Source organism: Echinops telfairi, unplaced genomic scaffold, assembly GCF_000313985.2.
Source record: "Echinops telfairi isolate 266 unplaced genomic scaffold, ASM31398v2 ScPeMD7_7400;HRSCAF=8409, whole genome shotgun sequence".
In the NCBI taxonomy this organism is placed as follows: domain Eukaryota; kingdom Metazoa; phylum Chordata; class Mammalia; order Afrosoricida; family Tenrecidae; genus Echinops; species Echinops telfairi.
Window position 1 is genome coordinate 34,195,733 of NW_022111300.1, and position 13,306 is coordinate 34,209,038.

Below are 13,306 nucleotides of genomic sequence, written 5' to 3' on the forward strand. Positions count from 1 at the left end.
GAGTCGTCGCACCGGGGACACTGAGTTTATGTCCCGGTGGAAGAACAATCTGAGAAAGGGTTCAGTTAGGGGCTTGGCAGCGTGAAGAGCGTAATCAATGACACGGACTTCTACAAGGAGAAGTGGTGGATTGGAGAATGTTCTGTTGTGTGTATTTCTGCCACAACTAGGAAAACAAATAATCACATGAATAACAATGACTGCCAGGAAGAAGATAATGTTCCAGAATTGAATATGATAACAACTGTACAACTGCTCTTGTTCTGATTGAAGTATTGAATTGTATGACATATGGATTAAATACTAATAAAAATGTTTTAAAAAAAATAAACTTCACTGCTGCTGCTTCAAAAATAAATAAATAAAAGAGAAAGCCTGCCAGGTAACCGGGCAGGGCATGCTTTATTGCCTATGGTGGATTTCCTTGACTTTTCTCTCCAAAAGTTTAGGCTTTTTGGCTGGTAACTGTATGGTTATAAGGATGTATACCTCCCTAGGGAATAAGGACTCGGTCTAACAATACACTTTGAGAGCTGGGACAAGGACAACAAGAGGTCCTCAACATCCAGAGTCAGGTGTTTGGCTAGGTTTCCATAGAGCCTGGACCAGCATGCATGCAGGTCTCTGTTCTCAGCAGCAGAAGCCAAGGGCCTTCCACGCTGATGCTGACTGTTCCTCCAGAGCTATGCCGCCCGTGGGGAAGACCGCCAGGCTCCACAGATGTGTTTGTCAAGTTACTTGCTTCTAATCTCAAAGCCATTCGCTGAAACCTCAGCACTAGTAACCCTGAGCCAGAGGCCCTGCATGGTGTAAATGGCCCATGTCCTCGGGTGGCTGTTAACCGAAAGACAAAAGAGAGATTAGAGCCCATTTGAAGGTGACTCAAAAAAAAAGGCCTGGTCCCCTACTTCCAAAAGACCAGTCGTTGAAAACTAGATGGCGCCCACTTTTACGCTGACACCCAAGGGGGCGTGTTGAGTTAGAGTCGAATCGATAAGCAGCTCGTCTTACCTGAGACAGGTAAAGTTGTCATTGGATAGACAAGAATGAGGTTTCAGGCAGATTTAGACTGTCAGCTGCTGCAGCTGGTGGACAGACACCTTAGACTCATCAGCACATCTGCTGGTTATTTTCTCCCTCTGGGCTTCCAGGCCGAGCTGCTGCTTCTGCCCTGAGAATCCCTCGGATCCCAGTGTTTGTGACGGGTTCTACAGAAAATGCTGTCCCCTGGTGGCTGGTCTGAGGTCAGACTTGTGTCCTTCCAGCTAACTGTGCCACTTCTACCATGAGGTTCAAGTACAAAGCTTGTTTGTGTGTCATTTAAAGCTTCCCTTCGAGAAATGTTCCATTAACTTAAACTTCCCAGGTTACCCCACTCCCCCAAGCACAGCGGCCAGAGTTGGCCCTGCCTGCCATGTCCACGGGTCTGCTTGAGGCCCAGGCTCTGGGAAGAACCGCTCAGAGCGAATGGCCTCTCCCGGGCTCAATCACAGACTCTTCACGTGGCTCATTTCTTCCCTGTAATTGCTGGGGGGCTGCAGATGGTTTGTGAGCTACAAGCTCGGACATTGGAGTCACCCCAAAGGGATCGCGAAGAAAAGTCTGATGATCTACTTCTGGAAAAATCAGCCGTTGAGACCCTGGGGTGCACGGCTGTACCCTGACATGCATAGGGTTGCCATGAGTCAGGAGACACTCGGAAGCAACCGGCGGGTGGTCTCTGTCGGGGTCCTCACATGCCAAAGCCTGGCTGATGTCCTCTATCCCAGCTTCTTTCCTTCCTTGAAAAACTCACTGCCATCGAGGCCATGCTGCCCCACAGCGACCTTGGAGGGCAGGGTAGAACTGCCCGGGGCTCTCCGAGAGGATAACTCGTTAACACGAGTAGAAAGCCCTGTTTGTTTTCCTGAGGAGCGGCAGGTCGATTCGAACTGCCAACCTCGCAGTGAGCAGACCCACGCATCAACACTACAGCACCAGGGCTCCCTTCCTTCATGGACTACCAAAACCAAACCTAACCAAAACCAAACACCTCACAAATGAGTCTCCCTCCTCTGGTTTCTTTATGGGCCAGCCAAGGATAAGCGGGTGGACCTTCAGGGTAAGCGGTGAAGCTTTGGGGGATAGTTGATCGTCATAAAGGTGGTCAGGGGCAAGCGTCACATCTCCTGCCGATGACTTTTCAAAGTCTTGTGGCCAGGAATGCCAATGGTAGGTGAAGCCTTCAGCGACGATGGTCAGCGACCGCCTCAGGTTAGGTTATGCACAGGGGAACTCGGTGCAGTCCACCACCATCTAGCGATCCTGGCCCAAGAGCCTTTGGGCTCTTCTCCTGCTCTCATCTGAAAGGCCGAATTCTGGGCATAAAATGACCTCCTGGGCTTTCATGCATCCTCACAAGCAGGTGGGAAGCCTAACATCCACTCATCACCAAAGCTGTCAGAAGACCTTGTGAGAACTGAGACCCGGCCTTACCCGCACAGAGACCTTCCTGTCATGGGGGGCTCTCCCACGCCTGCTGAGGGCCAAAGGCTCATCTAGCCCTTAATAATCATTTTTAAAGGAACTTTACTTTCAAAAATAATTTATTTGAATATTTTATGCCAAAATAATTCTAAAAAGTATTCATTTCTCTTTCATTTCCCCCAACCCAAGGTGCATTTAACTACATGAACACGACAATTATTTCATAGTTGTTTTTATTATAGACTTTTTTTTATCCACATGAATGTTAAAGAAACTACAACAGTTAAATACCATTTTCGATAACATGATTATATTCTTAATTACACTCAATATTAAATTGTAAAATATTTCCAGTGGAATACAATCTTCCTTCAGACAGCAGGCAAAGTACCAGAGAGGAAGGGGCCATCTGCATGTTTGTTTGTCCGGTTTGCTATGAAGAGCAGCCTTGTGGCTGATACCTTCCCGTGGGTCCAAATGGGATCCCCACTTCCAGGGCAAGTCTTGTGTTTGCTTCCCACCGAGGCTCGCGTCTTTAAAGGGAAAGCCAGTCTTGAATCGGTGCCCTTTCTGTGTCCACAGCATTGAAGTCTCCCGGGGCCGTCCGTGGGTCCCCCGCACTGGTGGGCGAACAACATTCCCCACGCTCTGGGTTCAGTTGGCCTTCTAAAAACACAGACTCACACTTTGGTTTCCACCAAAAGACGCGACAAGCAGTGATGGCTCTGGCTGGCTCCCCCCTCCCCCCACTAATAAATGGCTGCTACAGTCTATTTTACATGGTTGTCCATGCTGCTTTGAGGTCACTTGTCCTTGGGGGTCTCCTGAACCTGATTTTGCATCGGATGCCCACGCCCTCTCCGTTTGCAGTCTCTAGGCGGGTCCCAAGTACTCTGTGGCAGGCTGTATCTTACACGCGGCAGGGCTCTGTGCACCTGGGGCAAGGCAAAAGGTGACGCGTGACAATCTGAGCACTCAGAGCATTGGAAGACATCAAAAGACACGTCAACGATTTCCTGTATATATTTAAAACAAGACATGTAAAGTACAGGTTCCAGTGATTGTGCTAGGAAAGCCTCTTCTCTCATTTGGGTTCGTGCAATCTGACGTTGAACCAAACAACAATTACTAAACCACAGTGTGTGCTGGTGCGCCACGCCTCCTTTGTCTGGGTTCTAGAAGCTCTGCTCGATCGTTGGGCAGATGCTAAGACAACCTGCGTTGAAAGGGGTGGACAGACATGCATGCTCTTGTGCCCTGGTGGCTGTGGTTGAAATGCTCCAAGTCTCATCTATTTCTCGTGTCCTGAGGTGGTGGAAGGACAGCCATAGGGTTGGAGGGTTTTCAGGTCAAAAACCACAAAGCCATCAGATGAGTTATTAACTGCGTGTTTGTGACAGATAGTGGAAGATCTGAAGGAGGCGACCGTCTGGGAGGAGAGGAGAGCAGGCCAGGTGTGGACTTGACGAGCCCCAGCCTGCCTCTTCCCATCCGTCAGGCCACAGGCCACTTGCTCATCCCCCGCATTTCCGTCTTCTCAATGGTAAGGGCTGGGAAGTGGCAGTGCTTATCTCAAGGGGTAGTTTGAGGATTCAATAAAGTGCTGAGAACAGGTCGGGCACATTGTGCTAGCAACCGTTAGCTGCCATTCTCTATGGAGACTCTCGGAAGCGTCCAGACCTCTTAAGTCTGCTAAAGATGGAGGAAATGGATACATGCAAGGCTGGACCCTTGATCCATTCAAAAAGAAGGTACACGATGTTCCAGTACAGTCCCTCCACATGCCTTCAAGATCTTTTTTCTTGCTACTCTTTTTAAAGCAATTATTCTAGAAGTGAACAGAAAATGAAGCATTTACCAAAGAAGTAGACGTTGTTGAGTTAACATGGGGGTGGGGGTGGGGATCAACCTCTTGGACTCCCCAGAAAGATGACAAAGAGCAGCAACCTGTGTTAGGAAGATGCAGACGTACGGCACACACTGTGGGTCATGTCCTTGGGCGTTAGCTATGTGCCAGAGCTGCGTTAATGACAGCGGCTGCTTTGTGACAGTAGATGGAGCACTGGCACACAGCGTGATGACCGTCAAGTGTTGGAACCGGAAGAGTCCTCGGTCAGATTTAGCTCCCCTCTTTCTAAAGACCAGAGTGAGACTCAAAGAGATGACATGATTTTACTCAAGCTAAGAGGCACAGGAAGTATCAGATTCAGAAGCCAGGCTCACCACCCAGGAAATAGAGTTGGGGTGCTAGAATGACACAGAACTGGATTGAACCCAGCTCTGTCAATTGCTAGCTAAGAGACTTAGTTTTCTCATGTACAAAGTGGCGACAATAGCGGCTCTCCTTTTATAGAGTTGAAATGATCCAATGAAAGAAGGCAGTACAGAATGTAGCCCAGAACTGGGCAGTTAGTTAGAGCGCAATAAACGATCCCCATCCCCACGCCCACTGCCACTGAGCCGGAGTCCAACCCACAGCGACCTTCTAGTGAGCGCAGCGGAGAACCGCTCTCCTTAGAGTTACTGAGACGAAATCTTAGGAGCAGGCAGCCTCATGTCTCTCCCTCAGAGCAGCTGGTGGGTTTGAGCCAGGGACCTTGCAGTTAGTAGCCCATTGCTTAACTCACTGCCTCCCAGAGGCACCTTCAATAAATGATAGTTTGGGTTTAGTTGAGATTTTTTCCAGCTTGGTCAACACATTTCTGTACGACTTGTTGTTTCATATGCTTTCGGGTCTATGCCGACTCATGGAGATGGCACGTGACCAAGTAGGATTGTCACCTCGAGCTTTCTTGGCACTAGGGCGGCTAACCACAGGTTGACAGTTTGAGACTACCAGGCGCTCCCTGGGAGAAAGACAAAGCTTTCTACCCCCATAAAGAGTTACGGTCTCAGAAACCCGCAGAGGCAGTTCTGCCCAGTCGTACAGGTCGCTGTGAGTCAGAGAGAACTCCGTGGCAGTGAAGGGAGGGTGGCTTTAATCTCTTACAGGAGCAGACTGCCAGGTTACTCCCCCCTGGAGCCGCTGGCTGGGCTCAACCCTCCAACCATTTGCTTAGCAACTGAACACTTAACCATTTCGAACCCAGGGCTTGTTTTCTAGATAACTAGCAGCCAGTCAGTGCCCAGGGACTTGCTTTCCACGCATGTAGACGGATTTGACTCTCTGGGAATGCCATCGGAGCTTCATGGATGTTGCCTGAATACCTGTGGTCACATGGATGACGTGTGTATAAGGTTTAAAGGTGCCTGGAAGAAAATGAAGGTAAAGTAATAAATAAGTTCGTGTGGGCATCGTTTCATTTTAATTTGGGGTGCAGATTTCACAGGGCTGTTTGTGCAGGAGCTGGGTCACAGGAATCACAGGAGGAAAGGGAGGCCATTAGGGATAATTCTGCTATTAGGAACATCCCAGGAAAAAGGAGAACATGGGGCTAGACCAGAGGATGGACACTGGTACAGACAGGAACTGGAAACACAGGGAATCCAGGACAGACGATCCCTTCAGGACAGTGGTGAGAGTGGCGATACTGGGAGGGTGGAGGAAGGGTAAGGTGGAAAGGGGGAAGCGATTACAAGGATCTACATATAACCTCCTCCCTGGGGACGGACAACAGAAAAGTGGGCGAAGGGAGGCGTCGGACAGTGCAAGATATGACAAAATAATAATTTATAAATTATCAAGGGCTCATGAGTGAGGGGGGAGCAGGGAGGGAGGGGGAAAATGAGGAGCTGATGCCAGGGGCTTAAGTGGAGAGCAAATGTTTTGAGAATGATGAGGGCAATGAATGTACAAATGTGCTTTACACAATTGATGTGTGTATGGATTGTGATAAGGGTTGTATGAGCCCCAATAAAATGATTTTACAAAAAGAAAAAGGAGAATATGAGCAGCACTTAGAAGCGTGTTTCAAATAGGTTCCATTGTACCGCCAAGCTCACACTGAAACAAACAAAAAACCCCACAACAGCGGAGCGCCTAATCTAATAGGGCTTGTTTTAGAAGGCGCTTTGAAGATAAATAAAATAAAGTACGAGTTACCCAGCTGGTAGCTAAGCAAACAGAATGCACGGCCCAATGGAGACTTGCCGAGGTGGAGGAGAGGTTTAGATAAACTCACAGATGATGCCTCTTTATGGAGTTATTAAGGGAAAGTTTAGCGTATTCAATGTATATAAGTTTGGAAGCTGATAGCATTAGGGACGATTTCACTCTTTTAAAGAAACTGCATGGCTGGGATCTTGGTCAGAGGAACTGTCATGGCATAGTGAGTTACACGATGGGCTGCTAACCACAGGGTCAGCAGTTCGAATCCACCAGCTGCTCCATAGGAGAAAGATGAGTCTTTCTACTCCTGTAAGATTTACAGTCTCAGAAACCCACAGGGGCAGTTCTGTTCTGTCTGATAGGGTGGCTGAGAGTTGGAACCGACTCAATGGCAGCGAGTTAGGAGTTTTGGAGTGTCTTGGTTGGGGCCGACCTTTATTTTTTTACTCACCATGGAATTTATGTCCTCATGTAAGGCCAAAAAAAAAATCTGTAGCGCAGTGATATGTGGCAGTACTTACTCAGCTTATTAAGTGGATTGCCTGTGGTTTTGAAAAGCTTCCTCCTCGTAATAGTCATATTGGAATCCACTGGGTGGCACTACCTTAGGGGTCACTGGGGCACAAGACGTTAATGCATCAGTCCCTAATTTGGAAACCTGTGGTCACTCAGCAAGACGGAATGTGTCTCGCTGTCTGGTGTAATGATTTTATCTGTGTAATCTCTCTCGGGGTAACTCCTCGCAGGCTTGGCATGTTGCGAATCAGAGCCTGTCTCTAACAATAGGGTTGTGATTCTCTGCTTGGCTGATTTAGCTAAGCATTTAAGTAACCACTAATCTTCCAAAAGCACCAGGGTCTACTTAGAGAAATCCCCGTTGTCTGCAAGGATGGAAACAAAATCAGCATGGAGGAAGCATGGGTTACTAAGCACCGATCCGTCTTGTTGGCTTCCACCTCGCCCTAGTCGATGCCACTCTCCGAGGCGGGGCTGCTGGGCAGCAAGGCTTCATTCTGCAGGTGCGAGAGTGACTTCGCGGACAAGCAGAGAAGGTGCGTGGGGGGAAGTGGAGAGTAAGAGTATAGATCACACCACCTCCTAAGGAATGGATCTTGCAAACCCTTGGGAGGGGCAGGCATGAGACACTAGAGAGCATGCCATACGATGCCATTAGTGTAAAGTTCAAAAAGAGGAGAAGCGCATCTCCGCTCAGTGTTGGAGGGTGGTGTGTAGCCGCTGGGAAGAGACAGCAGGTGGGTGGACATCGGGGCTGGAAACACCAGTGGGTTCTCTTGGGGGAAATCCATGGAGCCGAAGGCCCTCGTGGTTCGCAGCCCTATCCGGGTATGTATTATATTCTTCAGTAAAAAGGGAGGGGGGTGTATGGGGAAAAAGGCATCCTCCTAGTTTTCTCTTTGGGTTCCAAAGAAAATTAGCTTGGCAGTTCAAAAGATCATGAAATTTATTGGCACTAATTGGGATTAGTCCTGCCTCGATGGCCCTGATATTGTGAGTTAAGATTTCCCGGAGTTTAAATGTTCTAAAACTCATCTGTTTGCTCTGCTGGAGCCAAGTGGAATGTGAGAAAGAAATCTCCCCAAGTGATAAAGAAATCTCCCAAGTGACCTTCAGATTTGAAGAAAAATACTTCAAATGTACAGGATTGTAGATGTAGGTTCAACGGCTTCTGACTTCACAGAGGCGGGTCCGGGCCCCCCTCTGCTACGGAAACATCTGTTCCTGGGGGATGGGAAGCCCATGCCTTAGCAGGCCCTGGATCTAAACTCAGGAACCTCAGAATCTCCTCCTGGGTTTGCAGCATGGACCACACACCCAACAACGTTCCCCCTCTCTCCCTGTGTATAAACCTTCAGGCAGGCATCTGGGCGAGTGACTGCTTTGGAAGGGGTTTAAACTCCTGATAAACCATGACATACTCATTAGCCGTATAGACTGAAGATTGCTACTAACAAAGATGGTGGCAAGAATCGGGATTTCCATCTGCCTCTCTCTTCTGCATGGAGGGAAGCAAAGGAACCATGAGCCCGCAGTGCAGGGAGTCCCTCGGTCAAGAAACCCTCCCGAGCTGAAACTGTGTTCCAGGAGGAGTGGGAAGAATCGTTCTGATGGAAACAGATCAAACTGACACTTGGTTCCTGTCCGCCTTGGCCATGAGCACTAACAAATGCTGCCTCTGACATCTGAGTTTTCCCTGATTTAGCAGCTCCTACTGTTAGGGCATCCTAATGCACTATTACAGAAATCACAATGTCCTGTATCCTGCGTTTCCTCGATGCTAGTATATATAGGTACAGATATTCATATGCACATGTGAACATCTTCTTCCACATAATCAAAAAGTTGATTTTGCAATACTGACAGACTTTCTAAATCTGTTCATTGAAATTTTCACTGTTTTCTTTTCCCTTAAGATTCCAGAATATTTGTCTTTTCAATTGTTGCCAGGGATGTGGCCTTGAACCTGGCGTCAACTGTAGACAGATCATTGTTGGTTTGGGGAAATAATGAGTTATTATCACTACAGCAGGGGTCCACGGTCTGCGTGGCCCCCAATGGTTCATGTTCCTATCAGGGAGCAACTGGGAGTCAGTTTGGGAGGGTCAGTTTTGGAGAGGATGAAGTATGTAATTAGCATGATTTTCTGGCCATTCCATTTGCTTTAGAAACATAATAATGGGGTGTTGAGAGACCCTGTGTGGTACAAGTGATTAATGTGCTCAGCTGCTAAGTGGACAGTCTGAGGTCCCTGTTCACCTAGTGGTACCTTTGGAAGAAAGTGCTGATGATCGCAGTCCAAAAAATTAACCACTGAAAAGCTGTGAAGTACAGTTTTGTCTACACACACACACACACACACACACACACACACACACACACACACGGCCACTGGGAGTCACAGCGAGCACTCCAGCAAAGAGTTCAACCAGGTAGAACCAAAAAGAGCAGAAAGACTCAAAAACAGAATAGAAATCACTTCTGAAGGACAGATTTTCTGCGTTTTACGAATTTTTCCAGGGGACTGGTAGCCAGTCCGTTAGGAAGCCCCATCCCCAGGTGGAAACTCAGGATGCCATTTTACCAAGCCCTTGGGCTGTTTCAACCACATTGATTAAAACAAAAAGAACAACACATGATCAAGCGTAACAGTTCAGAAAGTTAAGAAAACCTGTGCTCGGGTCATCTCACCTTTTAGCTCTTGCTGAGATGGGCACCAAGCTTCTCTTTCCTGATCAGGCTTGCTGCATAGGGGATCTGTAAGACAAGCACAAGCAGGAGCCCGTCAGCCAACCCTGGGGACACAGTGTAATGCAGACTCTTCATCACACTCAGCAGTCTGAGGGCTGATGACTCCTTGGCAGGGACAGAGGTCGCCATCAGCTGCTCGGCAGTGTGGGTTTCTGGGACCTGTGAAGACGGACACTGAGGTGCCCGGCTATCAGAAAGCACAGCCATCTAAGTGAGGGGCCAGCTAAGTCCACAGGAAGAACCACACCAGCTGGTGTGATCCAAGGATGGTCAATGATAAAATTCAAGGCGGGAGGAGGGAGTAGAGCTTAAATTCTAAGCACCCGGTTTTCAGAAGGTTATGGACGACGGTGGAAGCTCAAAATCTATTTGCTGGGTCCCCACATGGATTGAGCCTCTGGTGAGTCTCCTCTGACCCTTGATGAGGGAGGTGAAAAGTGTGCAATCAGACAGAGTGCGCTGGAAAGTTGATTAAGGTAGATGCAGTTAGGTTAAAATATAATACCTTATCATGTGTTCTCCTGTTTGACCCATTTTATATCTGTTCTGATATTTAATATTTTCTGATTTCTTTTTGATTGAGATTTTTCCTGTGTTATTGTTGTTCTGTTTTGTATGTCTTTCTGTATATGAAATCCAGGATAGATGAATCTGTAGAGGATCTATATATCCACAGCTAGTCCCTGATGGTGATAGGTGACATTTCACCATTTAAAACAAAACAAAACAATAAAACACTAAAAAAAACCTACAGTACATAGGAGTGTTAGTTTTCATTCTGATATTAAAACTGAGCTATGAGGTTAATTGTTATAAGTTCAAGGTCGCCCAACAAGAATGTGATTACAAACTAGTCCAGCATAGTCTTCTATTTTATTACAGTGATTTCTTCATGCAATCAGCTACTGTTATAAATTGCAACTAAGACAAAACACAGATGATCACACTGGGTGACGTTCCAGCGAGTAGAAAGGAGGATCAGAAATAACTGCTCCGAGTGGAAAATCCGGCCCTGGAGAATTCGACCGGGATAACTTGAGAAGTACGTCTGAATATTGGGGCTTGGGATGAAAAGCTACCGCTAGAAAACTCACATGATGGGCACTGGGACATGTATTATTTATCTGTGCCTCTCCACTAACCCCAGTTAAGGTGCTCTTGTGATTGTATTACCTGCCTCCATCGATAGAAGGCTACATTCTGGGCTCTAAAGATTGGACTCGATCGTACATCGAACGATCTTCCGTTCACAGAAAGAAACGACTCAGCCCTCTGGAATGTAACTTGGAATTCGGCCGTCATGCAGTAGCTTGGGAGGAGAGGCAATGATTCATTATAATCAGGCAGCATCTTTGACCGCTGTTCTATGCATCCCCCACGGGTCCTGCAGGCTGCCATACTGTCTGTCATACCCCCACCGGTCCAGGAATATGAACCTATATTCAAATGGGAAGAGCTCTAAATCTATAATGCCAGTGAGTAAGATGAGTTGGACCATTTGACCATAATAACCATTCAGTTGAATCTGATTGGTCTTTTTAATGAAGGGGGAGGGGCGAGAAGGTCTAAACTATGCGTTGTTCTGTTTGGATCCTCAGCCACAGCCTGGGTGGAGCGAGGAGCACACCCAGGGCACAGCAAGGAGCAAGGGAATGAATGATTCATACCGTGCATGAAAAGCCCCGTGTCCTAATCTCTTATTTTAGACCGTGGGCTGAGATCAGCTAGATAACTATGACAAGAACCGTCACACGGGGATCTACTCTAGTTACCCGGTCTTTTCACTCCAGGTCATGCTACACCTGCTATGAACGAGATGCCTGTGAACCTTGGTTTTCCGTGATGGTGTATGCTGCAATGCCAAGGCACTTGGTTCACCTTTCTCTCTAGGTGTGTGGTGTAACAGAACCTAGAATGGATGCCTACTACTTAGGGCAACCAGTGACACTGATATAAACTCCAGGGCAGGAAGGGTGACCAGGGAAAGGCCTTTGTGCCACTCTCTCTTTTAGAGAGAGCCATCAACGTCAAGATGAGGTGCCACAAGGGTTTACGTGCGGTGTCCGTTCTGTGCTAGAGACTAGAGAGAGTAGGTATTCCCAAGTGCTATCTCATCAAAGTGTTGAAACGGATTCATCTTAACTCAAAGAAAACTTCTTTACTGGAAGACAAAGACCTTTGGCTGCGTCAGAATCCTGGCCTTGCTCCACCCTGCAACAATACCGTAGCATCCCACATTGGGGTGGGAAGCTGAGAAGGAAAAGCAGATAAAAATCAGAAGCTGAGGGAAAAGACATTCCTAAATAAGCTCATTCCATCCCCAAACTACCAGATAAGAATTTAAACCCATGGGTGGAATTAACCCACTCCAGCATTGACTGTTGTGTTTATCTTACTAAAACTTAACAAAATAAAGCCTAAACACCCACAACACAAAGACAAAAGAGCAAAGAGTTGTGAGCAGAGGAATATATGTACATATTCCTCTCTCTCTCTCTCTATATATATATATATATATATATATATATTCTATAGGAATCTATAGAATATATGTATATTCTATAGGAATCTATAGATATAGGTATATAGATGTGATGAAAATATTTCACCCTTTCAGACAATAAACACAAGCATCCTTTCAATTAGGTTCAGTGGCTATAGTAAGAAGCAGCCAGCAGTAAATAAAATCTGCAGTGATGATGTTCCACTGTGTTCAGCTTTAACTTAACGTATCTGTCCGGCTAAACTGGATAATTGTACAATGATATAGTGCTAATTCCAATTCATGGACAATAAATAAAGACGATATTAGCCCATCGCTTAATTGCTCATGAAATTGACCTTATTCCAGTAATTCTAAGATGTCTCCTCCCTCCTCCCTGCCCATCACATTGAAATCTTCTTGAAACCGATGTGTCTTATAATTGATGATATCTTAGAAAAATAGCTGGAAGCTTTGTTTCCGTTGACACATCAAATAATGGGCCTCTTAACCATTGGTGGTGCCTCCGATTCCGTGAAATGTAAAACTGGGGACTTGGGAGGCACCACTCATGTTAATTACATTCCACGCACATGCCTACAGTGAGACTTACAAGAGTTTTCCCTTCGTTTTAAGGAGCATGGCGGTCACCGAGGCAGGCATAGGGGAAAAGCAATCCAAGGGTTGTGTTGTCGTTCAGTGTCATGGGGTTGGTTCAGACTCTGGGACCCCATGCACCACACAGAGAAACACAGCCTGGTCCTGCACCCCCCTCACCACTGTCCTTATGTTGGGACATTTGCGCAGTTGGTGCCAGCAGATCCAAAGTATCGGGATCTTTTCAGAGACAATAACCTCCTATCTTGTGCCAAGAGAGGGCTGCATGGGCTCAGACATCCAGGTGGGGTCAGGCTCTCAACAGGAGCGAGGAGCAGAAGAAAGCCCAGACCACCGAGAGACGACTAACTGCATGGTTCAGGTGCACGACACTAGATGGATCACTGGAAAGAGATGACCTAGCCTCAAAGTCTGTCAACTGCTGC

General features: G+C 47.1%; 1 protein-coding gene across 1 annotated transcript in view; it reads right to left on the bottom strand.

The window, feature by feature from the left end:
• Positions 1-2,767: 2,767 nt before the first annotated feature.
• Positions 2,768-13,306, bottom strand: part of SKOR2 (SKI family transcriptional corepressor 2) — a 52,915-nt gene continuing 42,376 nt past the window's right edge. Inside the window, exons 8-9 of the mRNA XM_045296047.1 lie at positions 9,722-9,787; positions 2,768-3,401 (exon numbers count right to left, since the gene is read on the bottom strand). Of these exons, the coding sequence (XP_045151982.1) occupies positions 9,725-9,787 (63 nt within the window). The 3' untranslated portion in view covers positions 2,768-3,401; positions 9,722-9,724. The remainder of the gene's footprint in view (positions 3,402-9,721; positions 9,788-13,306) is intronic.